General features: G+C 49.7%; 1 protein-coding gene across 1 annotated transcript; it reads right to left on the bottom strand.

The window, feature by feature from the left end:
- Window positions 1–640: 640 nt before the first annotated feature.
- On the bottom strand, window positions 641–24,612 carry RETSAT (retinol saturase). Its single transcript, XM_005313403.4, has 11 exons — window positions 24,362–24,612; window positions 22,542–22,724; window positions 15,371–15,612; window positions 14,654–14,855; window positions 11,005–11,202; window positions 9,416–9,535; window positions 8,372–8,510; window positions 6,607–6,716; window positions 4,710–4,876; window positions 2,668–2,827; window positions 641–947 (listed from the first exon to the last, which is right to left on the bottom strand). Exons 1-11 carry the CDS (start codon window positions 24,519–24,521, stop codon window positions 802–804), a joined length of 1,827 nt encoding a protein of 608 aa, XP_005313460.2. The 5' UTR covers window positions 24,522–24,612; the 3' UTR covers window positions 641–801.
- Window positions 24,613–25,383: the final 771 nt, after the last annotated feature.

The raw sequence follows: 25,383 nt of genomic DNA on the forward strand, positions 1-25,383 counted from the left end.
GGTGCCCCAGAGGGAATGAACAGAACAGGGAATCGTCAAGTGATCCATCCCCTGTCGCCCATTCCAGCTTCTGGCAAAACAGAGGCTAGGGACACCATCCCTGCCCATCCTGGCTAATAGCTATCCTGGCTGCGCTATTCCTGGCTATAGGGAGGCCCTCGGAGGTAGCTTAAAATACTTTCCAGCAGAGGGTAGGGCAGGAGGGGGCCACAGTCCGTGAGAAAGGAAGGAACTGTGACCATGTATAAAACGGCTGGCACCCCATTTGGCGGTGGCCATCTTAGAACCAATTTCATAGGACTCCATGTTGACAGGCGCTCAGCATCAGGCCCGTTACCGGATCCAAACCTGCTGCCCTTGGATTTTTTGCCAGCTGATTACGAGCATAGGAATGAATCCCACTCTGGAGAAAGTCAAACTGGAAGCCGGTGAACACTGCGGGTTTTGGACTCTGCTCCCTGGTGAGTCCTACGAATGAGGCACGGGAAGCAGGTGTGCAACGAACAGCCAAGGTCCAAGGCAAACCTGAGAGCCATTTGTAGATACGGAGGGAGCGGCAGCTGGTCTGTGCACCATCGAGGTGGCATGGTAGTTACGTCCCTGGCTTAATCCACAGAGTTGAGCCTTTAAAATTTGTAGGTGGGTTTTTATGGTTAATTTTTATTTAAAAACAAAAGTCTTACAAGTTATGCTGTGTTACACGTGACCAGACACCAAGTGCCTGGGTCAGGGTATGTGGAGAGGGCAGAGCCATGGGGGAAAGGGAACGAGGCAGAGAGGCGATGGGTGGGTCCCAGGAGCTCAGTCTTTCTTCTTGGAGTTGTTGGCTGGGCTGTTTCTCCACAGACGCAGCATGTCCATGTAGAGGTTGCGCTGCAGGACAGCGCTGGCACACAGAACTGCTCCTTGCAGCGCTCCCATGAAGCCACACAACCATACGTCCTGCCCTAGGAGACAAGCGCCCACCGTCACAGCCGCTTTCCCAGGCCCCACTCCGAGGGGCACCTCAGCCTGGGGTTGTGCTGAACCCAGCTGGGCTGGTGGGGAGCCTGGCAACCAGCCACTCCTGACAGTCAGGCGCTACAGCCAATCCTGGGTCCTGCCTGACCACCCACCAACCCGCCCTTTGCCTTTCCCCAGAACACTCCCGCCCTATCTGTCCCCCGCTGAGAGCGGCACTCCAGGATGTGCAGCCTTCGTTACTGCCGTATCCAACCTGCTGCGCCCTTGGCCTTCCCCGAGCTACTGGCATCTCCCTCCCACTGCACGGCTGAGCCAGCTCCTCTCCTGGCAGGTGCTAGTCAGCATTCCTCCAGGCCAAGTCCCATGGGCATGGGAAGCTCCCTGCTGGTCACCGCTCCCCAGCTGAGCCAAACACATGCACTTAGAGCAGCTCTTCAGGCAGCCCGTTAGCAGCCAGGTGCCCAGCTCCTAGCGGCTATTTGTGCCTTTGGACTGTTCCCCTGCCTCCTCTTCTAGCACCTTAACTGAGGTATCAGGGAAGATGAGTCCCCCACTAGCCACTTCCTCCAACACTGAACTGCTCAGACTCACGGTGGAGGCACCTACTCGCCAGAGGGAGACGCTAACGTGCCAGGTGGGCAGAAGGCAAGGTCCAGGGCCGCTGCTCCCAGCAGGTGCTAAGGGGCAGGGTGTCCGGATTTCTACCCAGGTGCTGTCCTGTATCTCCTCTGGTGATTAGGTGCCGTTAGCAGCTGGAAGGAAAGACTGAGCTTCCAGTGCTCCCTGCTGCTGCAAGGGGAGAGGTTCTGTTCTACTTGTGCCTGTGTCTCCATTGGGTGCCATCCTTCCCTTGACTGACACCAGGCTCTGCTGCTCAGAGCTTCAGCAGCATGAAACAGAGGGGTCTTGACGGTTTCCCTGCTGCTCTCGGGGGTTCTGAAGAGCAGCAGCGGAAGGGCCTTGCTGGGGTCGCTCTGTGGCTTGGCAAAGCTCTGAGCAGCAGCATGGGAGCTGCCTGCCTGTTGGCTCAGTAAGACAGCACCGCGGTGGCCACGCTCAGCCCCCTCTTCACTTGCTATGGTTCTTGCCAGAGATTTTGGTTTGCTTCTTTCCCCTCTTCCTTCCCCCTCCCCCGGCACGAACCTCAGCGCTGCTCTTTCCTTACCCCAGCCCACCTTGCCTAAGACTGTCTGCTCGGACTTGCTTGCCTTCCCCCAAGTCTCAGGGCTTGGAGCCAGTCTCTCAGTAGCTCACATGACATCCCTCCTTTCTCAGAGAAATCCTGGTCTGTTGTGCCCTCACCATCACATCCTTCAGGGTTCTCAGCTAGCGGACTTTAACCCCTTCATTCCTAGTTGGTTTTAAAAATTCAGGAAGAAGGAAGGGGTGGTATTGGCAGTACTTGTGGGGGCGCGGTGGTGTCAGCTACATGGGATGTAGGGTGAGCTGTTAAGAGTCGCTGGGGAAGCCTCTGGATAATGGAAATTGAATTTCCATCCCTTCTTTATGCAGCATTGTCCAGTTCTCTCTCCCTAGCCCTGAAGACACTTTGAACATCACCCCCCATTAGGTGAGGCATTCCCCGGTTTGAAAGTCAGCCCGGCAGGTTGGCTCTGGGAGATGGAGGTGAAAATACAGCCATGGTCAGGGAAACTGAATCAGGAATGGGGCGATCCAGTCAGAAACCCCTTCAGTGTAACATACCTGTCAGGTAGAGGTTTGGCACACAGGTCTGAGGGCGTAATGTGGCAGTAGCTTCAGCCTGCAGGCGAGAGATGCTATGGGCAGCTCCATACATCTCTCCTTTGGGGGAAGCTATGTAGTGCTGGTTGGTGAGCGGAGACCCGGATGATATGCACTCGATCTATTGAAGAGAAAGGCATTAGGGGAGCCCCCAAGTCCTGTGTGCAGGACACAGTGACTGAGCAGGGCTCGTGCAGATAAGGGGGGACCCCTGGAGGTCTGCAGAAAGCTGAAAAGCTGCTTCTGCCCAAGAAAGTGCGTTTCCTGGGGTTGCTGCTGCAGCAGCCAGGAGCTCTGCGGGATGATCTAATCAGGCACTTCCCATCCCTACGGATTTGATTCTCCCCCTGTTTTTCCTTGGGGACTTGGTTTTCTCCTAAGTTTTGGACGGAGCTGGGATGTTCGTTGCTGCTTTCATTGCACCTTGTAGGGGCTGTCTGGGTGTCTTAGCACCTGTGTTTCTGTCATGCCAGGCCTGCTTTGGGAAGAGATGTTGGAAGAGCTGTAGAAATGGCTGGGAAGGGGGCGCCTGACAGTCTCCCTAAGGGCTACAAAAATCAAGCAGCTGCTTTGCATTTTCTTCTTTTCAGGGTGAAAGAGCAATAGAGTTTTAGAAAAAAAAAAAAAAAAAAAATCTTTTGGACCCCAAGGGTTTTTTCCCCCCATTGGCTGGTCCCTTCTGGCCTTTAAAATAAAGAGTCATAGATTTTTAAACATTTTCCAAAACCCAGGCAATTCAAATCACATGGGGAAAACCAGTCCAGATTGCTAAAGGACAGCAATGCAAAACACTACCCCACCAAGCCTGAAAAGGCTACGTAAAGCTATGAATCCATACGTATGCTGTCCGTTCTCCTAGCCATTCAGCTTTAAATCAGCCACCGTCACCAATGTCTCACCAAGGCACTCTGCCCTCTGGGGAATGCCAGGCAGAAAGAATGCATGGGTCTACTGGATAATATACCATAACAAGCATACCAGAAATCAACATGTCCACACAGCTAAGGGCACATTGGTAGTTGAGCCTTAATGCTATCCAACTAAAACCGTTTATACACCAAAGCAACTCTGCAGAACAGCTGGAATTCACAATGCATAGTATACACTAGCTGTGGCGTGCAGGGGCTCACATCGCCAAAGCATTCCTTTTTGTGCAAGTATTGCTTTCCAAAAGTGCAAAACACCAAAATCTCCCACTATAAATACACTGCAAAACGGGTCTGTGTTGTGGTAACCCCTAGGAGTCAGTCATGGACCAAAACCCCACTGTGCTAGGTGCTGTACAAACACAGAGCCAAAAGATGGTCCCTGCCTCAAAGAGCTCACACACTCAATAAATAAAAATGTGTTTTGAAAGAAGGTCAATGGGCCACACAGCTGAAAAATATATTGGCAGCATATTACAATCTTGTGTTGTAACAGATGTCTGTTCCTAACGGGGGAATAATGCTGAAATCCACTACCACAGTGGGGCATACAGATAATACCACAGGGATACTGACCTCAAACAGTGGGCAGAGCTAAGGCTATGTGGGGTGACCTTGGCAGCTGTGGTGGAATAGGACTGAACTGCTATGGGAATGGACAGTGTATGTAGATTTTGACTGATTTTCCCTGCTTTGGGGGGTGGAGTTCTACGTTGCTGGCCTGGGCTCGCAAAGAGCCTCTATGCTCCAATACAGAAGCTGGGATTTTTATTCCCCCCTCAGTACAGGTGGCTGGCTGGTCGGCCTCTTTCCACTCAGACCTGAAGAGGTCCCTGCACTGCCCACTCCCTTTGTCAAGGGAATTAGGGGGTTGACTCCCTTCAGGAGGTTTCCCCGATCTGCCACCTCCCCTCTGCATTGTGTGTGGAAGTCAGTCTGGTGGCTCACCCGGATCATATCCAGATGCCCCCGAGTCCAACATGATCCTTTCCTGGAGAACAGACTCTTATGCCATATTATCCACAATGGAACGCTGCTGACCAATGGTGACTGGGTTATAAATAAAGGTTTCTTTACCTTATCCTCTATGTGAGGGTAGAGTTTCAAAACTGTCTTCAGAATGGACTCTACCATAGTGTTTTTCAGGCTCTCGTATTCTGCTCCCCTCTTCTGGACCGTCTCGTCTTTCCATTCTTCAAACCATTCGTACTGTGCAAACGCCACAATGCACAGAGTTGACTTGCCTGGAATGACAGAGCGCTAGGTGTTCGGTGCATTGTCACCACTGGAGGGCAACCGTAGCTACGGCAGATGGTAGCTTCTGCTGTCAGGTGCCCTTTGTCTCCACTCACGCCTAACAGACAGCTCTCCCTCTGCCCGGGCTGATGCTTCCATCAGTGCCGATGTCCCTGCCTCTTCGGCTTCCCACGTTTCAGCTCCTTAGCTTCATTATTGCTTCTGCTTTTACCCACCCGTCTTGAGTCTCATCTGTAGGTATCCAGAAAACGTCAAATGATTCTTCTTGGTGCACCCTCTGTGCCTGCTTGGACCAACGACATTGGTGCCATCTCAGCTCGGTATCTCCAAGACAGAGGAGCTCGTCTTGGCCAGCAGGAGCCCCCGCCACCCTCAAGGACAAGGCTCTTTCCAATCTCCCGTCTGCCTCCACTGCCTGGGAGCTTAACTTCCAAAGTCTCCTTAGGAGCTTATTAATTCCCACAGCAGAACAGGCCACCTGCGTGATGCCCTGTCTCCAGCAATGGCCCATTCTAAATGCTTATCAGGTAGGTGCAATGAAATGCGGTCTGTAGCACCTATGCAGCAGAAGTAACACTGCTGGGGTAAGCGGTCAGGGTTTTGCATTTAACTCCCATAATTCCAGCACACCCAGCTAATGACTCGTTCTAACCCCATGGGGATTTGAATGGAAAACCTGTCGTATGAAAAGAGATTAGAGGAGCTTGGGTTGTTTAGTCTGACAAAGCGAAGGCTGAGGGGGGATATGATTGCTCTCTTTAAATATATCAGAGGGGTTAATACAAGGGAGGGAGAGGAATTATTCCAGTTTAGTACTAATGTGGACACGAGAACGAATGGATACAAACTGGCCGGGGGGAAGTTTAGGCTTGAAATTAGACGAAGGTTTCTGACCGTCAGAGAGGTGAAATATTGGAACGGCCTTCCGAGGGAAACGGTGGGGGCGACAGACCTGTCTGGTTTTAAGATTAAGTTGGATAAGTTTATGGAGGGAATGGTTTAATGATAAAACATAGTAGCCAAGGAAAACCAAGCAATGGTACATGAACAGCATAATGGCCAACAAGGGTCAGGCTAGAGACTCTTGCCTATATGCTCGGGGTATTACTGATCGCCATATTTGGGGTCGGGAAAGAATTTTCCTCCAGGGTAGATTGGCTGAGCCTCTGGAGGTTTTTCGCCTTCCTCCGCAGCATGGGGCAGGGATCGCTAGCAGGAGGGTCTCAGCCGATTGAAGTCACTAAAACACAGGATTGGGGACTTCAACGGTAGAGTCCAGGGAAGGGTCTTGTGGCCTGCAGCATGCAGGGGGTCAGACCAGATGATCATAATGGTCCCTTCTGACCTTAATGTCTATGAGTCTATGAGTCTATGACTGTGCTGGTGCAGGTTAATTTCCAGTTAAACCTCCATGGGGGTGAGCAATAGAGGGCAACACAGCGCCGAACTGTCTCTTCTCGTGTCCCCTTGCTCTCTACATGAGCAGTGAGTTCTCAAACATCAGCTTCTGATGGAGACAACCAGCTTCCCCTCCCTCCCGCCCATGGAAGACAGTTAACTTATTCTGCATTTGCAAAACTAGAAAGCGGCTGAAAAGACTGTCTCAAACATCTGAGAAAAATCCCTCCTTGTGGCCAGCACGCTGAAAACAAGGGCTAGAAATAGGCTCACCCCCATTGCAGAGTCATTCCGGCCATGGTACAAAGACCATCCTTACCTGGGTATCTCTCCTGCCAGGTGGGGTCCTTGGAGGATGGAGATGTAACAAAGATCATAGGAATGTTCTCTGCAGCTTCTTCTCTGGAGGCAGTAAGGAAGCAATTCATGCTGCAGAGAGACATAGAGAAGCCTTTCCGTGAGTTCTGGCTAACAATCAACCAGGTTAGTACATGTGCATGAGGAAACAGGCAGGCAGCACCTCTCAGGCCATTCAAGACTCAGCAGCACCAGGCTGTTGCCAACACCTTCCCCCTGCTCTAGGAGCTCTGCAGTGACTGTGCTGGCACTACTTCTCTGGGGTGTTTTATGCTGCACCAGAGCAGTCCCCAGCGTGGCTGGGGCACCAGCAAACAGCGGCTGTCCTGCTGTTTAATTCACATCTTCCTCCTCTAGAGCAAAAATGGGGCCTAAAAACAGCTTGTCGGGCCCGGTCTCAGACAGATCATCACTTGAAGGCCTTGCCATGCATGGAAGGCGGAGACTTTTGTTTCATGCCAGCGGTGTGCTCCCTCTTTATCAGCCATCAGCAACTAATGCTGTGGGATTTTCTCTCGCTGGTATTTATCCAATTGTTTTATCAGCTTCCTTTGTTATGCTGTACAAAATCCAAAGACAGACAGCATCCCCTCAATGCCGGAATCAGCAACTGCACAGAAGAAAACGGTGAGCTTTGCTTGACCTGAGCGGGTTAGATTTATCAGCCTCGAGTGTTCTACTGGATACTTTCCTCCTAAACATTCATCTGTTGAGCTCCTTGTTATATCTGGCGACTAGTCTGAATCTACCTTCTTGTCCTTCCTCCTGCTGGTCAGAGAGAGTGGCCTCTGGTTCAGAAGATATGGGAACCTCCGCAGGCTGGGGGTTCATTTTGAGTCCTCACCTCATCTGTGATGGTGCCAAGTAAATTACTACTATTTATTATTTGCATTACTGTAACACCCGTGGCATTGTGCTCGGCCCTGTATATACTCACATAAGAGACAGTCTCTATCCTGCTAACTAGACAAGACAAATGACGGGCTATCTCCATTTTGCAGGTTAGGAATGAGGCACAGAGCAAGAAATTACCCAGGGAGTCTCTGGTAGAGTAGGGAACTGAATGTGCTGTGTGATGCCGACTAGCCAACACCCAGATTGTGAGCTCCTTGCATGAACAGGCGTTTCACTGTCAGTGCTGCTGGGGTCACCATTAAGGTTCTGTGTGGCAGGATGAGCTGGATGAAGCTGGGTGCCTGTTGTGACCCCCATATCACAGGTCAGACTAGGTGACCAGCGTTGTCCTTTCTGCTGGCATGAGGCAAACGTCTCCACCTTCCAATGTGTGTGACACCCATCCTGCTGTAACCTTCCCTGGAGGGGTGTTGCTATCATCTCCCTGCAAGTCATCCCACATCTAAACTTAGCCAGGTGATAAATTAGGGGACCTGGGCACTTCTCTGACTTGGACATTATTGGAATCTCTACTGGGCCCCTCTGAAGAGATTCAGGTCTTCTGAACTGGAGACAGACTCCTGGGTGAGAACCCAACTGTTTGCTCTGAATTCTGTCCATCACGTTTCACCCTGAAGTTGAGAGGGACAGTTTTACGGCTGGGGACCAGGCGGACTTGGTTGCTTGCTACAGCAGAACGTGTAGGTGGGTTACAGTATTGTGGCAGTAGTCAGGGCTTGCATAGGTATCATCCTGCTAGTCAAATATAAAGTCAATTGGACACCAACTGGGGAAGGGGCATGCTGAGCTGCAGAAGCAAAGCTTCTCCTTACGCTTCATCCAGGTTCTGTTGCGAGTAGATGAAGTAGTTTATGGCTTCCAGTCCCAGTTCTTCCTTTGAGCCGTTGAGTCCTATGAAGACACTAAGCCCTGATAAGCCATGATCCACCATGCGAAGCTGAGCCTGAATATCTGCACATGGGAGGAGCAAATAGAAGATTAATCTCCCATCCCCCATGGCTGCATCATGGAGAAGTGGTAGCTTCTCCCAAGTGAAGACTGAGCCCAGCTTCCACATCTAACTTAAACCCGCCCCTCTTCCTCTATAACTTTGGCTTTACAAATGGGATTGGCCTCAGATTTAAGTCAGAGGCAAAGGAGACGGTTTCTGCCAAGTTTGAAGAATCTGGTCCCACTATTTGAGTTACAGGACAGTAACAGAGACCCTAATTTGAAATTTTGATTAATTTAATATTTGGCTCTCATTAGACACTTCAAATTTTCCATGTACTTAAATCTCCTTGAAACCTCACCTACCAGAAGACCTAGTTCAGATTTTTTGCACAAAAGTTTTGTCAATAGAAAAATAACCTTTTTTCCCCCCAAAACCAAGAGACTTGGCAAAATTGTGGGTCATGCTTTTAAAATCAGTGTTTTTATCAAAATGTGTTGAAGTCATTTTCAAAGTTTTTCCACGTACTAACAACCTGTTCTCTAGTGTAAAAAAAAATGCACCTTTTGGTCAACAGAGTTGTGATAATTCTATAACTGGTTTTGATAAAAAAAAATGCGGTGAAAACAATCAATTAAAAAAAAAAGGAAAATGGGTGATTTTGAACTCTGCAAAACAGAAACAACTTCAAATGTTGTTTTTTTTCCCCACAAGATCATTTGGAATGGAAACAGTTTTGCATCCTTAACTATAGGACTTGCTATCAAACAACCCTCCTTAATGCCATGTATTAACTATTATCCAGTATTAGCGGGGAACTGATTTGGGAGGAGATTAGTAGAACAATGATTTTTAGTACGTTAGATCTCAGGAGCTGCTTCTTGTTAAGCGCAGCGGTGTTACGGTAAAGCTTATGGTGTTTTACCAGGTAAAGTTCTTATCTCCGCTGGCAATAGCCGCTCATAGGTGTTAAATATTCCAGCGTCAGAAATCACAATAGGAGCAAAGACGTTCACGAGATCTTGGCCTTTCTGTACGCTAACACCTGAAAGGAAAAGGGGAGATTAAAAAAAATATTAATAATCCATCCCTAGGCCACTTTCCTCTGCACTGGCCCAGGGAAGGAGCCCTTTATTCTCATGGGGCTGGAGAGACAGACACAAATGGTGCGTGATCAGGTCAGGTGCAGGAAGGAGGCTGGATTGAGTATGGGGCAGGGGTTTATCATAGGAGCATTTGGACATGGGAGCAAAAACATAAATAACCAGGAACAGCATTTATAGGCTTTTCTCTGGCACTCCTAGCATTTTCATGGCGTTCACAGCTTGGAAAGTATTAGATCCATTCTCTAGATGCCAAGATACTGCTGTGGTGGATGCTATAGAAAACCCTTAGGCCACTGAGGCTCAGAGATTAATGGGAGGGTTTTGCATCTCTGAAAACAGGGCTGACCTTGGCTTCCTTGCCACTGTCGGGAGACAAGGGGAGCTGGCATCTAGGAGCGGAATTGGGTTGTGTGGGTGGTTGTCAGAAAAGGGCCTTGGCGGGAGTTGTCAGGGGAGGTGCTAGGACTGGACAGTGGGGAGAGGGTACTTGTCAAAAGGAAGGCGGTGGGGGGCTGGCAGCGTGGAAACAGTTCAGATCGAGAGCCGTTGTGGGCGAGGTGTGTCTATTGGTGACGTATCCCTCCTCCTCCCCACACCCATCGCCATTCCAGCTCTGCCCTCCCCTCCTTCTGGTAAAAATCAGCTGCATCTCTATGGGGCCCCAACTCCTTTGTGCCTGTGCTGGGGGGGTAGACAGAATCTGGCAGGCTCCAGATTCCCGTCTCAGAGTAACCGAGACTCCACTCTCCGTCCGACAGGGTGCCGCTCACTTGCTTAGCCATGCGAGTTGCTGTGAACATCCTGCCCCAGTGCTCTGCTCTCTATAGGTTCGTATATCGCCCTCATCACCACAAGAGCTGAGTGCCAGCTAGCAGTGCATTAGGCGACGTATCTCACATGCAGTTTGATGCCTTCGCTATGAATATTGAACATATTCATTCAATACAGAGTCCCGCACAGGGTCTGAGATTTGTATTTTTAAATACTGGCGAGGTGCTCAGAAACCATGGCGATGGGGCCATATCAGCACCTAGATAGCTTGGAGGCCTGCATGGGCCCAGCTTACACACAGCTGGGGCCAGAGCTCCTTGGAAGTAGGCAGGGGGCAGTGCCAGGGGAAGGGAGAGATGGTGGCCAGCTGGCTGTCTGCACTGAAAACAGAACAAAGCCCCAGTCTCTCTGGTCTGCCTGCAATGCGCTGGCCCATCTCCAGCAGCTGGTCAGCCCTTCTAGTACTCATTGGCTCCTCTGCAGGGCAGGCTCCTCTTCACGTGTGCATGTCCACACCCACCCACCCACATGCACGCTCTGTACGCTCAGCAGTTTGGGATCTGTGCAGAGATTGTTCCTCTTTGATATATGGACTGATATGAGCTCGAAGGGAAAGGCTTGACCCAGCCTCACTCACCACAGGCTTTGCCGTCTGCATTCACCAAAATGCTCTGCACCGCCGCCTTGGTTAGAACAGCCCCGCCAGCCTGCTTGATCACCGGGATGGTGTGGAAGGCGATTTCACTGGGGCCACCTCGGGGATACCAGGCCCCTGCCATATAGTGATCCACAAGAATCGCATGTAGGGAGAAGCTGGCGCTGGCTGGAACCACTCCTGGAAGACAGAGCAAAGAAGAGGGATTGTTCCCACACAGAACTCTTTCTTTGCTGCGTTTCTCCCTCAGGCAGCCTAACCAACGAGAGAGCTGTACTAAGCTGTGGAGCAGTCTCCCATCGTTGGCGCCGTTGAAACGAGACAATGCATTTGAGAACACAGTGCAAGGAGCAATGCTGCAATGAATAAATGACTCTAACAGCTCTTTTCCTGCTATGGTTTTAAGGCTAAGGGAGACCATTACACTAATTTGGAGATGACACCAACTCTATCTACATCTCCTCTGACCCAATCTCAGATGCACGCTGGCAGAGGAGGAGGAAAGTCTTGGGTTAAAGATTATGCTGAGGTTACAGGCAGTGGAAGCCAGTGGAAGGTGCAGACTCAGAAAGGGTATGCAGTTCCTAGGGGAAGATGTTCCTTTTGCCTAAGGGGGGTATTCTGCTTTGGTGACAGCTGAAGGAAGCTGAGACAAACCAAGAGGTACACAGAGGCTGGACAGGGAGGGAAGAGGGGGTGAAAGGTGTGGCCGTTAATACTAGCAGGGTAAACCTGCTCAGAATAGAGATAATAGGTCAAAAAGTTAGGCAGAGAAGAGCAGATGGTCAAGAACTGCGGCACTCCAGAAAACAGAGGGACAGACAAAGGAATAGCCTCCATCAGAAAGCGAGCGGTTTGATCAGTCAGAGCACAGTCACCAGAACTTTTTTTAAGTGAAAGCTAGGCTTAAGATATTTAAAGTTACCTAATAAAGCCCCAGCTCCTGGAGTCAGGTTAAGACCGCCACCAGATATCACAAGATTCCGGATAACAGTGCAAGACTTGGCAACGCTGTCCTTTACTAGTTATAACTAATACACAATTAAACCTTTATAGAAAAATCTGGAGAAACGAGATAGAGTCCTAGTACTAACTTTGACTGGAACTTAAAGACAGACAAATTCAAATGAGAGAGAAGACACAAATTTTTAACAGTGAGAGTGATTAGTCAGTGGAACAGATTTCCTAGGGAAGTGCTGGCTTCTCCATCTCTAAGTCTTCAGATCAAGACTGGAAGCTTTTCTGGCAGATATTCTTAGCTAGTCGAGTTATGGGGCTCAAGACAGGAGTTAACTGGGTGAAATTCTATGGTCTGGGATATGCAGGTGATCAGACAAGATGATCACAATGCTCTTAATTTTTTTCAGTTAAAAAAAAAAAAATCTACAAATCTCTGACTAAAGGATTCCAATGTCTGAGAGCAGCTTTGCATACTGAGCCGGAAGTTTTAATAATTTCCAGAGCTCCTCTGGTAGTAGTAATCTATGTGCACAGATGGCAGCTGGATCTGCTTCTCTGTCTGTCAGGCTGGGTCGTCCTGACTCGTGCCTGGAGAGCACTGATTTTGTAGGCAGCCGGGGATGGGAACTTGCACAACTCGGACTGACAGTTGGCTCTCTCCTGATTTTAATTCTGCAGTCATCTGGAAATTTGCATGCTAGCACATTTTTTGTCTGACCCAGCCCTGCAAATGCCGGCATGAGTACGTTAGTCACCCCGACCATTAACTTGTATATTGCTGTCATTGTCTCTTCTCCAACCCCTGCTGGAGGTGGAGTTGAACCTAACATGCTCAGTCTTTGCCTTTTCTTTAAAGATAGGGATTCACGTGGTTTTTACTCTCCATTGATCTTCTTTTCCCACTCAATCAGGTCCCGATTCTGTTGTTAAATGGAGTTGGAAAGGAACATGACTTTTTAGTAGTTGATAACGCACCCTGACGTGTATATAGCACCTTTCACTTGGAAATCCCGGTGTGCTTGGTAGATCTGAAAAACTTATTACAAACTCTCTGGTATAAAACATGTTTTAAAATGCTACACTCAAAGAGCATTGTTTAGGTTGCAAAGTCAAGCCCTACAATGTTAGGAAATGCCAGATTTACAGTTGCCCATCCCACCTTAATTCTGCCCCCTTGTGTGTCTATCCTGAGCACTGAATGAGGCAGGGATCCTGGGGGAAAAACATAGTATTTAATCATGTAATTAAAGACCATCTCATATATTGTACGCACAGGGGCCAACTTTTGTTGGCGCCGGTGGGTGCTCGTGCACCCCCCCCCCCGGCTCTGCTCCAACTCCGCCCCCTCCCTGCCCCATTGGATTCCTTCCCAAATCCCCGCCCCGATCTCTTCCCCAAGCGCGCCGCGTTCCTCCTCCTCTCCCCTAGGCTTGCCGCACGAAACAAACAGTTGTTTCCCGGCGCAAGCGCTGGGAGAGAGGGAGGAGAAGCAGGACGTGGCAGCCCCCTCAAGGGAGGAGGCAGAGCAGAGGTGAGCTGGGATGGGGGGGCAGGGTGGGGAGCTGCCGGTGGGTGCTCCACACAAACCCCGGAGCACCCACGGAGTGGTGCCTATGATTGTACGCATGAGGATCAGAATAAAGGTTGCCCAGCAACCTCAGTTTTAGCGTTTTTTGAGTGCTTGACTTTGCAAACTAAATAACATCATTTTGATGCAGATTTTTATATGTGATTTCCTAGGTTTCTTTAGAGGGGGGAAAAAAAGAGTAAAAACAAATTCTGGTATGTACAACTATGACAACCCACTGCGGCACGGATGGCTTCCACTCAACTACGTTCACTGACGGCTGGAGAAAGCGGTTATTCCAGACAAGAGGATGGTCTGATGGGGCCAGAAGCTGGAGCTGGGGAGTGGTTGTGGGGAATCTGGCATCCCCTCCCCTGGTGTTGGGGGTAAGTTCCTGCCCCATGTGAGGCAACTAGAGGCAGGATGGGACACTGAAGACAAGTTCCACATGTGTGGTTGAAGGGGGAACCAAGCCAGGGTCTCCTCCCGCCCTGTCCCAGCTGCTCTGATAGCTTCCAGACATTCCCAATGCAGTGTGTGGGAGGGCAGGAGCCCAACTCTATGACAGAAGGGAAATGGTAGCATTCAGAAGTTTAACCTGAATGGAATTTCACCAGACAAAGAAAAGGCACTTCTCTAACCTGAGGGCTTTCCCTGCTGAATTTCAGAGGCCTGCTATAGACAACAGAGATGTCAGAACTTCTTAAAAAAGAGGTTACAAGAGTCTTTTACACTGGAAAGTGTTAGGCAACCTAAATACAAAGCTCACTACTAGCTCCCCAGACAAGCTAACTGTTCCATCCACTTAAATGCAGCCAGCTCTGGGGTTAGCAGCTCAAAGCAAAAACAGGTGTTCAGAACAGGATGTGAAGAAAATTGTGTCCGATGGAAACTGCAAGGAAAACTCAGGGCTGCAGAAAGTAAAGGTCTGAACTGGACTCTGACCAGCACCCCAGAGCTAAAACATGGACTTCTGTGAAAGGGGACAAGGAATGGACAAGCTCCAGGTTTCCCATGCACCGCAGGGCAGTCCATGCAGTATATTTTCAGAGAAGAGGGTTTATACCAGAAAACTGGTCTGTCTGCTAAAAACAAGTCACCTACCATAAGTGGGAAAGATATAGCTAAATACCGCTCTGAGCTCTTCGTTTGTGGTGAGTTCACTGACCACGTCTGTCAAGCTTCGGGACGTCATCTTCAAGAACGGGGAGAACCATGCCAGCAGGCCGGTGCGGCTCAGGAACTTGACCAGGGGCACAGGCACCATTTTCAGAATAGTCATGTGCCTAATTCCCTGGGTAACTCTCTGAAAGGGAAATTGTAATGGTTGTGAAGAAACACAGATGGCTTCGAGGACTGAGCTGGAGCAGAAGCTCAGTGAAGTTTTGCCATGGCAAGGCAAAGGGCCAAAAAACTTGGTTTCATGGAGAGACACACTGATCACACAGCGCTCCCAGAGTGCCCACAAGCTGCCTGTTGCCAGTCACTTGATAATGTACTAAGAGGCTGGGAGTGCTGCTCAGTTACCCAGCAGCTCTGACATACAGGACACCCCAGGGATCTCTGATAACACCTTGGTCCAGAGGTCATTTCCTCCGACAGGACGTGCTTGCCCTTAGGCAGCCCCGGTAGCCGTACCAGCTTGAGGACAGTCATCGTCCTACACCCAAAAATTCAATCCTTGCTAACCACGGCATCCCAGTGGGAAGAGCTGGACACTCATGTAGCCCTGTGTTTGAAGTGCAGGGTGTTGTTCTAGCGGGATGCCTATTGAGACTCGGCGAGGAGGAATTAACGTCGTAAAGACAAAGCCAGTGTTACCTTTACAAGTCTCACAAATTTGTCAATAGCCACGGCTTCATCTGGAAACTGTTTCTTTAGCCCTTCGACATACTCCTTCTTCCCGCTGTACAGGCGATACGTTTTGCCGTTTCCAGGCTCCCCCAGAACTACTGCATCAAAGACAGATGGCATCTTGGACCACTGCAGCTGCCCTTCCGTGAGCTGGTCCACAAAGAAACGCATCAGGGACCTCTCCCCTATCTGCCCTATGTAATGAATACCTGGAAGGCAACGGCAAATGGTTACACAAGAAAGCTGCAGCCCAGAGATTAGACTGCAGTGGGATGTGGCTATGTGACATGCTGGATGCAGTAGAACCTCAGAGTTACGAACACCTTGAGAATGGAGGTCGTTCAGAACTCTGAAATGTTCGCGACTGCACAAAATGTCCTGGTTATTCTTTCAAAAGTTTACAACTGAACATTGACTGAATATAGTTTTGAAACTTGACTATGCAGAAGAAACCCCCCTTTTTTTTTTTAAATTTTCCCTTTTAGTTTTTAGTAGTTTCCATTTAACACAGTACTGTATTGTATTTGCTTTTTTATTTTTTTGGTCCCTGCTGCTTGATTGTGTATTTCTGGTTCCTAATGAGGTGTGTGGTTCACCCGTGAGTTCGTAACTCTGGTGTTCGTAACTCTGAGGTTCTACTGTACATGCAAAAGGTTACAGGGGCTTTTTAATAAATACATTTGTGACATGGAAGGCTGCAACAGGACACACTCCACCCAGTCAAATCCTCAAAATCCTGGAAATAAGAAGGTAAAGGTAAGATTTCCAGCTTTCCTTGCCCCACACCTCCTACGACTCTGTTGATAAACATTCCACAAGGCTTCCACTTCCACTCTAACACCTACTGAAAAGCAGCATATACCCCATCTTCATCCTGCTCGCTCTCACAGAGAACTTGAAGGGTGACCTCATACTCATGTATCTCAACAAATCAACACACCTGACAACGTCAGAGTCCGTACCTTTGGAAAATTATTCTGCTTTCACATTGCTGAGATCACTGTTAAAATCGTAAGTCTTAAATGAAAAATAAAATAAAAAAGTGTCAGCTGAATTGAATCTAGGAACACAACCTGATTAATGGTAGGGTTGCCAGGCATCTGGTTTTTTACCAGAATGCCTGGTCGAAAAGGGACCCTGGTGGCTCTGGTCAGCACTGCTGACCGGGCTGTTAAAAGTCCAGTTGGTGCAGGGCTGGTAGGCTCCCTACCTGGCTCCATACGGTTCCCCGCAAGCGGCGACATGTCCCTCGGCTCCTAGATCGAGGGACGGCCATGGGGGCTCCGTGCACTGCCCCTGCCCCTCCCCCTCCCTGAGCCCTGGCTCTGCAGTTCCCAATTGCCAGGAACTGCAGCGAATGGGAGCTGCAGGAGTGGCGCCTGCAGGCGGAGGTAGCACGCAGAGCCGCCTGCCTGTGCCTCCGTCTAGGAGCAGGAGGGACATGTCGCCGCTTGCAGGGAGCCGCCTGAGATGAGCACAGCCTGGAGCCTGCACTCCTCACCTCCTCCCACACCCCAACCCCCTGCCCCAGCCCTGAGCCCCCTCCTCCACCCAAACTCCCTCCCAGAGCCAGCACCCCTCACCCCCTCCCACGCACCAACCCCCAGCCCTGAGCCCCCTCCTCCACCCAAACACCTTCTGTGTGGGGATTGGTCTTGCTTTGAGCAGGGGGTTGGACTAGATGACCTCCTGAGGTCCCTTCCAACCCTGATATTCTATGATTCCCTCCCAGAGCCTGCACCCTTCACCCTCTCCCATGCCCCAATCCTCAGCCCTGAGCCCCCTCCTGCACCCAAACTCACTCCCGGAGCCCACACCCCAATCTCTGCCCCAGCCCTGAGCCCCTTCCCACACCCAAAGTCCCTCCTGGAGCCTGCAACCTCTCTGCGCCCCAACCCCCTGCCCCAGTTCAGAGCCTCCTGCACCCCAAACCCCTCATCCCTGACCCCACCCCAGAGCGCTCACCCCCATGCCCCAACCTCCTGCACAAGCCTAGATCCCCCCTCCCGCATCCTAAACCCCTCATTTCTGACCCCACTGCAGAGTCCGCATCCCCAGCCCAGAGCCTGTACCCCCTGCCTCAGCCCGGAGCCCCTCCCACACTCCAAACCCCTCGGCCCTACCCCCCATCCCAGAGCCGTCTTCTGCACCCAAATCCCTCATCCCCAGCCCCACCCCAGAGCCTGCACCCACAGCCAAAGCCCTCTCCCCCCCACCCACCCCCCAACCCCCTGACTCAGCCCGGTGAAAATGAATGAGTGAGGGTGGGGGAGAGCGAGCGACAGAGGGAGGGGGGATAGAGTGAGTGGAGGCAGGGCCTCAGGGAAGGGGTGGGACCTTGGGGAAGGGGTGGGTCAGGGGTGCTCGGTTTTGTGCGATTAGAACAAGGGTTGGCAACCTTTCAGAAGTGGTGTGCTGAGTCTTCATTTATTCACTCTAATTTAAGGTTTCGCGTGCCAGTCATACATTTTAATGTTTTTAGAAGGTCTCTTTCTATAAGTCTATAATATATACCTAAACTATTGTACGTAAATTAAATAAGCTTTTTAAAATGTTTAAGAAGCTTCATTTAAAATTAAAATGCAGAGCCCTCTGGACTGGTGGCCAAGACCTGGGCAATGTCAGTGCCACTGAAAATCAGCTTGCGTGCCGCCTTTGGCACGCGTGCCATAGGTTGCCTACCCCTGGATTAGAAAGTTGGTAACCCTAATTAAGGGCTGGGCTGGATTCTCCATCACTGGCCATTTTAAAATCAAGATTGGACATTTTTCTAAAAATAGTCCAAACCGGAATTGTTTTGGGGAAATTCTCTGGCCTGCGCTATACAGGAAGTCAGACTAGATGATCACAGTGGTCCCTTCTGGCCTTGGAATCTGAATCTACAATTGTATGGTTATTGCATAGCGTCACTGTAAGGCAGAGTTAAGGTTGTTTGAGTGACTTAGCTGTGCATTTCTTACCTTAATATGTCTGGATTTCTTTGAAGTTTAACCTTACCTGTGAATTCCCTGGGTTTGACATGTTAGCTTTGGCGAGAAATGCAAAATCTGTACTGTTTTTACCTCTAAGTGACTTATATGTACTCTCAACCTTAATTCCAATTAACTACATTTTTAATCCAGGAATTAAAAGGCGTAGCACCAACATTACTGTGACTAAGAGAGGTAGAGACATTCCCTGCTGGGTATTATTTCTGGCACTTCCTGCATTTCTCAGAATTCTGTTTACTCCTATGAAAACAAGCCAGTATCTGAATCGCAGTCAATTGATTATCTAACTTACAGTGGGGAAAGGAAGAGCAGCAAAATCCATACTCAGAGCATCCAGGCTTCTCAAAATCCAGATCTAAGAGTATGTTAAAAGCAACCCTTACATAATAATCACGTGTCAAACACTTGCCTGCTCACAACTAATATGAAGACCTTGTACAGGGATTTTAACAATACTGTTACTACATCTACGGTTAGAGGGGAAAAAGTTAATTTTGAATGTGAAATCAAGCATCAATCGGTCTATTTTAAAAAAGGCAGGCATATTACAGAAATGTACGTAACGTCAGATGTTCATATCTTGCAATCTTTCTTACTTTATATAATTAGGTCTTGAAGAATAGTTTTCAGGATACGTACAAAATATATAGCGTTTAGACAGGTGAATATATATTGTTAAACAGTTCAAACTATTTCCTACATTCTTGGTAAAATGTGTGTTCAGGAAGGCATGCTACATACCATATATATTTATAGTTATAGGGCCCGATCTAATTTTCATTTTAAACCAGTGGGAACCTTATGGAAAAGGGTATTACTAGAGATGTGTTATTGGCAATTCCTTTAAGCGCACACCAATTAATTCTACAGGAAAAAAATATATAATGGTAATAGGACCTTTTAGACTGCAAATGTCAGCACCTAACAAGGAAGGAAATGCCATGATCAAGGCTGCAAAGCTGATCATCCCGGCTGGGCACCTTCTTATGCCATCTACGTCTGTGCCAACTGGGCATACGAGGCCCCCAAATCAGATTTCGACACGCAGGTGTAAATGACACACCAGGTGCAAGGCAGTGGATTCAGATTATTCCCCTGCTCTGTGTGTGTATTCACTGCAGTTCAGTCTTTTTAAGTACATGAACTTGTTCTCAAATAATACAATATGAGACAAGCTTTTCTACAACCGCAGCCGGAGATGTGACTGCAGCATGCGTCGCACTAAGAGCAGCGAAGGAGCCTGAGGGGGCTAGTCTGTGCTGCACAGCTTCAACAGCTGTTGGTATATCTTCAATCACACCCCTCAGCTGCAGCGCAGACCTACCCTTAGACACACATGTAGCTTCGTAGAATACGGTTTCATTCTTGAATCCTTAGACCTAGAGGCAGATTCTCAGCAGCACCCAATGAGCAATGGGCTGCAACAGAGCCATTTGTATCTCCTCACTCATATGACGGGATTCGGCCCCAGCATTTTTTTAATCAGCACGAGGGCTACTCTGAGCTATGCTAGTTACCAATGACCTCCAGGAGCCATTCAGTATCTGCCGATTGCCAGAACATTTGAAAACCACGTACTACGCATTTCTTTTCAGCCCACCGGCGCTGCCTTGCTCAGAGATTGCAATGCAGGCGATGGGGTAATTAAGCACAAAGCTAGCTTGCTGTGCTCGTGTGCGTAGAGCAGAGCCTAAGCTCTCTGCTACCACAGTAAATAGACATATATTCAGGGTGTTACTCCAGGGCGTGAAAATTTTGGCTTCCTTCAGCGGTGAGATGGGAAAACTGAAGGAGTGTCCTACCTGCTGTTGAGCTACTTTGCCTACGCTTAGGGGTCGGTTAAAACCTAAAATCACCGATACAACACAGCTCATACTAAAAGAACGGGGTTTATCCAATAAGCACTGCAAAAACATTGGCAATATCTACCCAATTCATGCTCCCTGGCTTGTATCTAAGGGCTGGTCTACCCAGAGCAGTACTGTAGACTACAGGGATATGATTTCTAAAGGGCATTAACATGTGCATTAATTAATTGGACTGTCTAGACCCTGCTGGTGCCCACTGTTTGAAAGAGTATGACATTGAAGTGTACTAGGGAACATTAGAGATTACTCATTACAATCAGACACCCCAAACCCGTGGAAAAAAAAACAGAAATTGGGCTTGTTTGTTGCTTGTTGGCTAGTTTTTGGCTTGTAGCTTGTTTGGCTTGTAGCTTGTTGCTTCTTTTTTTTGATTGCCTCCCGGCAAGCAGGGGCAACAGGGGAGAGAGTCAGGGTGCACAGCGGGCCCACCACAGTCCAGCTGCACGCCGGGGAATCTAGTCACATAGAGTGTTGGGGTTCTTAGGGACCGGCTTGTTTTGGCCTTGTTTTGAAATGGGATTAGCTTGATTTTTGGCTTATTGGGCAAGTCGGGGTGCCTATTTACCGTGCGAAAGTTGGCAACTGTGATTACAATATATATATTACAGTATATATCAGGAGTGGCCAAACATACTGACCCTCTGAGCCACATACAATAATCTTCAGACGTTCAAGAGCTGGGTGTGTCTGTTGGGGCTCGGGGCTTCTGCCCCATGGGAGCCGTGGCAGGCATGTCCCGTGGGGCTAAAATGCCGAGACCCCTCCTCCCTGCTCAGCAGAAGCCCCTAGCCCCACCACAGGGCAGAAGTCTGGTTCCCCTTGGACTAATGGGGTGAGGGGTGGGATGGGAGAGAGTAAACGGCATTCTGGAAAGAGGTACCACAAAAGTATTTAGGTGCCTAACTCCAGAGGATCTGGGTTGGAAGTCCTTGAGGATCTGGACTCCCCGCACCACAAGCAAGAGTGGAGTAGGGAGGGCGAATTGTGCCCCAAAGCCCAATCCCTTCCCAGAGCTCCTCCTTGAGGCGGGACAGCGACAGGCCACCTGTCAACCCAGCTCAATCTAGTCCTTAGGGAACATTTTACAAGCTCAGCAAACAATCCTCTCCCTGTGTTCAGGGGGCGACTTTTCAAAGGCGTGTAATCCAGGCAACATAAACCCCTTTGCCTCCTGAGTCCAGCTATGCACTGGTGCGTGAGGAGGGCTAGCTTCACGCCGACTTCACCTTTCGGCCCCCGGCCAATGTGCCTGCGGGGAGCCTCAGAAGAGTCAAGAACGGTTTTATAACTGGGAAGCCGGTTGTCGGCCCCTCCTCTGGTTCAGAGCCGGCTGAGCTGCTACCCCGCCCATCACCAGACTTCTCCAACTTTATATAAGCCACCTTTGACCAACAAAATGTCAGTCCCAACAGTGAACATTTCAAATAGCTCTGGGCACACTGCAGGGGAAATCCTACAACCTATTTGTGAATAGTCCAGGAATCTCTGTTTTCGTCTATTAAAAAAACTTTCCAAACTGCCGCCATGCTGTTTCTGCCTCCTCCCATCACCATTTGTAATATTAGTTTGCTTGAGAAGTAACAATAAGAACACCTATAGTGTTTCTGTAGCACCTTCGACTGGTTGGCCTGAGCTGTTCAATATCCCTTATGTAGCAAAAAAAGAATGCAGGATTACCTTATCCCACGCACTCACACCCAAGCCAACGCTAGTCTGGGGCCAGTGAGGGGGGTGGTTAAAAATTGCAGACCTACTTATTAGCAGGGCAGGTTTACACAGTGTGTTTAGAGTGAGTAGGAGGGAGCCAGGGAATTGTATGCACGGAACTCACTTCTGGATGGATGAGCCAAGGAGCATATGGTGACTTTAACAGAAGTTGAAGTTTAGAGTCCAGCGCTTAGAAACTCTGCAAGGCAGGACCTCCAACCGCAGGGCTTATAAGCGCTTAGAAGTCCCAGCCGAAGAAGTGCTCTGCTCTTAGCTTGCAGAGTTTATTGGCACCGTATCTGGACCAAGTGGGTCTCTGTGCTCATGCAGATAGGCATGCTCCTTGCTTTAATAAAGATCAAATATGGCCCTTTCACAAACCAGCCCTCTGTGTGACCGACTGCTCTGTCACACACTTCCTTCTGGGAATGCTCAGGAAGAGTTCTCTCAAGACCTGGCCTGTTTATTCACGGTCACTACCAAGGAAAGGCACTGCCTGCCCCCCTCCGCCAGGGCCCATTTCTCAACTGGTGCCATCTGATTTCCCTCGCGGCCGGTTTCTGAGCGACTTACCTACATCAAACTCAAAACCCTTCTCACTGAAGGTGTGGCAGCAGCCGCCCGCCTTCCCATGCTGCTCCAGCACCAGCACTCGCTTCCCAGCTTTGGAGAGGAGCACAGCTGCAGCCAGCCCCCCAATGCCACTTCCGATCACAACAGCATCCAGATTCTCGGGGACCTTGGCAGCAGAGAAAGCTGAAGAAGAAGGAGAAAGTTGTCATCGACACATGGCCACCTCCAACAACTGGGTCAGTAACTCTCCTGCTGTCTTCCCCGGGTCATTCCTAGGACCAAACCTAAATTGGGCCATAGTTTACGTTTTAAAGGACTTGTGTGTTAGATGCGGGCCCATTAGCATTCCCTGGCTGCTGTACAAATAGTACAGGAACTGCTGTTCTTTCCAAACCTACTGGGACTGGGAAGTGCATGGCAGGTCATAAGGAAGCTGCTTCTCAGGATGGAGGCCCAGTCCCAGCTGTGCAGGTCCTGCACTCTCCAGTTTTGGGGAGGGGCGTTCTTATAACAGGGGTGTGAGACTCTTGGCAGAAGAGCAAAGAGCTGGTTTACATATTCACCGTGTAAAGTGCAAGACTGTAAGATAGTTTTGTGATGGTCCTGGCTAAGCTGGCAAGATCAAACCCATTATAAAAGATGGGGCACTACCATGTATCCTGGCAGCAGATTACTCTCCAGAGAGCAGAGCTACTAAAGAAGTTTCGTCACCACTGGTAAGGTCATTACAAATTGCCCCCGGAAAAAGCCAGGGTGACATCAGCCTTGACATTTTTTTGGATGTGGGCACACATGACTAAGTGCCAAATGCCACACATGATGCTTGGTAGATCTGATGAAAGATAACAGGGCTTGGGGCAGGGTCCTCTTCCTTCCCCATGATGTGGACAGAGAAGTGCAATTTCCAGAGGTGAAAATAGACACTGTTAATGTTCATGCAAGATTCTGTTCCTAGCTCTGCATTCCCCCCAGAGATGGAATGTGCCCCTCAGTGCTTTAAGAAAAGAATCTGCCCCAGAGGCAAAGGTGGAAGTGGGCAGGTGCGCAGGGAGAACCAAGGAGCAGAATTACAGCCTACCTTCCACAAACAGAACACTTATTTCCAGACTTTGGAACATGAGTGAAATGTATGTGAATGATTAAGCTGCACATCAGCCCAGTGATTTAGCATTACTTAAGAGGGTGTGGGCATTACCTGGGGGCAGTGAGGGTAGGTTATACAAACCACTGCATGGGATCATAGAGATTTAACTCTGAGTCACAGCTCTTTGACTACTATAGAGAAAGGGGAATTACCCAATCCAGGGTTGAATTAGGTCAGCAGAAAGGGGTAGGGGTGCTTTCACCACAGGCAGAGGGAAGGCTGGAGGGTGCATATAAGTACTCCTGGCTATGGAGAGAGAGAGAGAGAGTGTGTGAGAGAGAGAGAGAGAGAGAGAGAGTGTGAGTGTGAATATATATGGGCACTGGCAGGTGAGTGGGTGTTGGTGGGTATGGGGTATATGCAGGCACTGGCATTCAGATATTGATGGATGTGGAGGGGTGCAAGTGGGCAGGCACTAGTGGGTATAGGGAGGGAGTGTGTGTGTGTGTGTGTGTGTGTATGTACAAAGGTGACGGAGGTGGAGGAGGAGATCTGGAAAGTGGCTAGTGAGTGCACAGGTGTGCAGAAAGATACAGATCCCATTTCCCATCTTTCTTGGCTTGCCTCTGCCAGACAGCCTGCCCGGGTAAGGGGCTGCTTTCCCTCTCTATACTCCCCAGCACCCCTTCCAGCTGTGACTGGAGCAGGTGCTGCCAGTACAAGCACTTTCAGGTACCTTGTTTGATAACCTTTTTCCGAACATCCTTGTCTGTCACCAGGGGGGCAGGTGGCCTCCTGCAGTCAGCGGAGAAAGGGTTGCGGGAGCTGCTGCCCCCGAGGAGCCTCCTGAGCACTGCGAGAAGCAGGAGGGCGAGCAGGATCCAGTACAGCCACATAACTGCTGTGATTTCTCTCCCAGGACTGCCCCTGAAACCTGGGCAGCCCTTTGAAAAGGGCACCTGCCCCTCCTTCCAGTGGGCTGTCCTCCGCTCTGGTTCAGAAACTTCCCCTTAAAGGCACAGGCAAGAATTGAATCTGTGCCTGAAACCCGAAGAGATTTCAGCACCTATTGAGTCTCCCTTTCTTGGGGTTAATTTTTAGGGCTTATTTACATGGGGAAACTGACCAGCACAGTGATCCCAGCATAATATCACTCTAGCTACACCAGTGTAATTCTCCATGTGGATGGTCCATCACAGGGGTCGGCAACCTGCAGCAGGCATACCAAAGGCGGCACGCGGGCTGATTTTTAGTGGCGCGCTGCTGCCAGACGGGGTCCCAGCTGCCAACCCTGCTCAGCCCGCTGCCGGCCTGGATTATGGAACCCCAGACCAGCAGCAGGATGAGCCGCTCAGCCCATTGCCGATCTGGGGTTCTGGCCACCAGCCCCTTACCAGCCGGGGTCCCGGCCACCGGCCCCACTCAGCCCGCTGCAGGCCTGGATGAACGGAATCCGGTCTGGTACGCAAAACCTTTTACTGGCATGCGAAACCTTAAATTAGTGAAGACTTGGCACACCACTGCCCAAAGGTTGCCGACCCCTGGTCTATCAGTATAATTATACCAGTGTAGCTAGGCCAGTAAAACTCCCCGTGTGTACGTGGATTTTGGGTGTTAAGAGTGCCTTTTTTCAGTGTAGTTTAAACCGCTTCCAAAGAGACGTGAGCTAAAGGGAATCCACATCACAAACGTCTGCTCAGTTCTCCTTGGTTCAAAGTAGGGTCGCCAACGGTCCGTATTACAAGGGACCTCCTGTAT

This window comes from Chrysemys picta, chromosome 2 (genome assembly GCF_011386835.1).
Source record: "Chrysemys picta bellii isolate R12L10 chromosome 2, ASM1138683v2, whole genome shotgun sequence".
Classification (NCBI taxonomy): domain Eukaryota; kingdom Metazoa; phylum Chordata; order Testudines; family Emydidae; genus Chrysemys; species Chrysemys picta.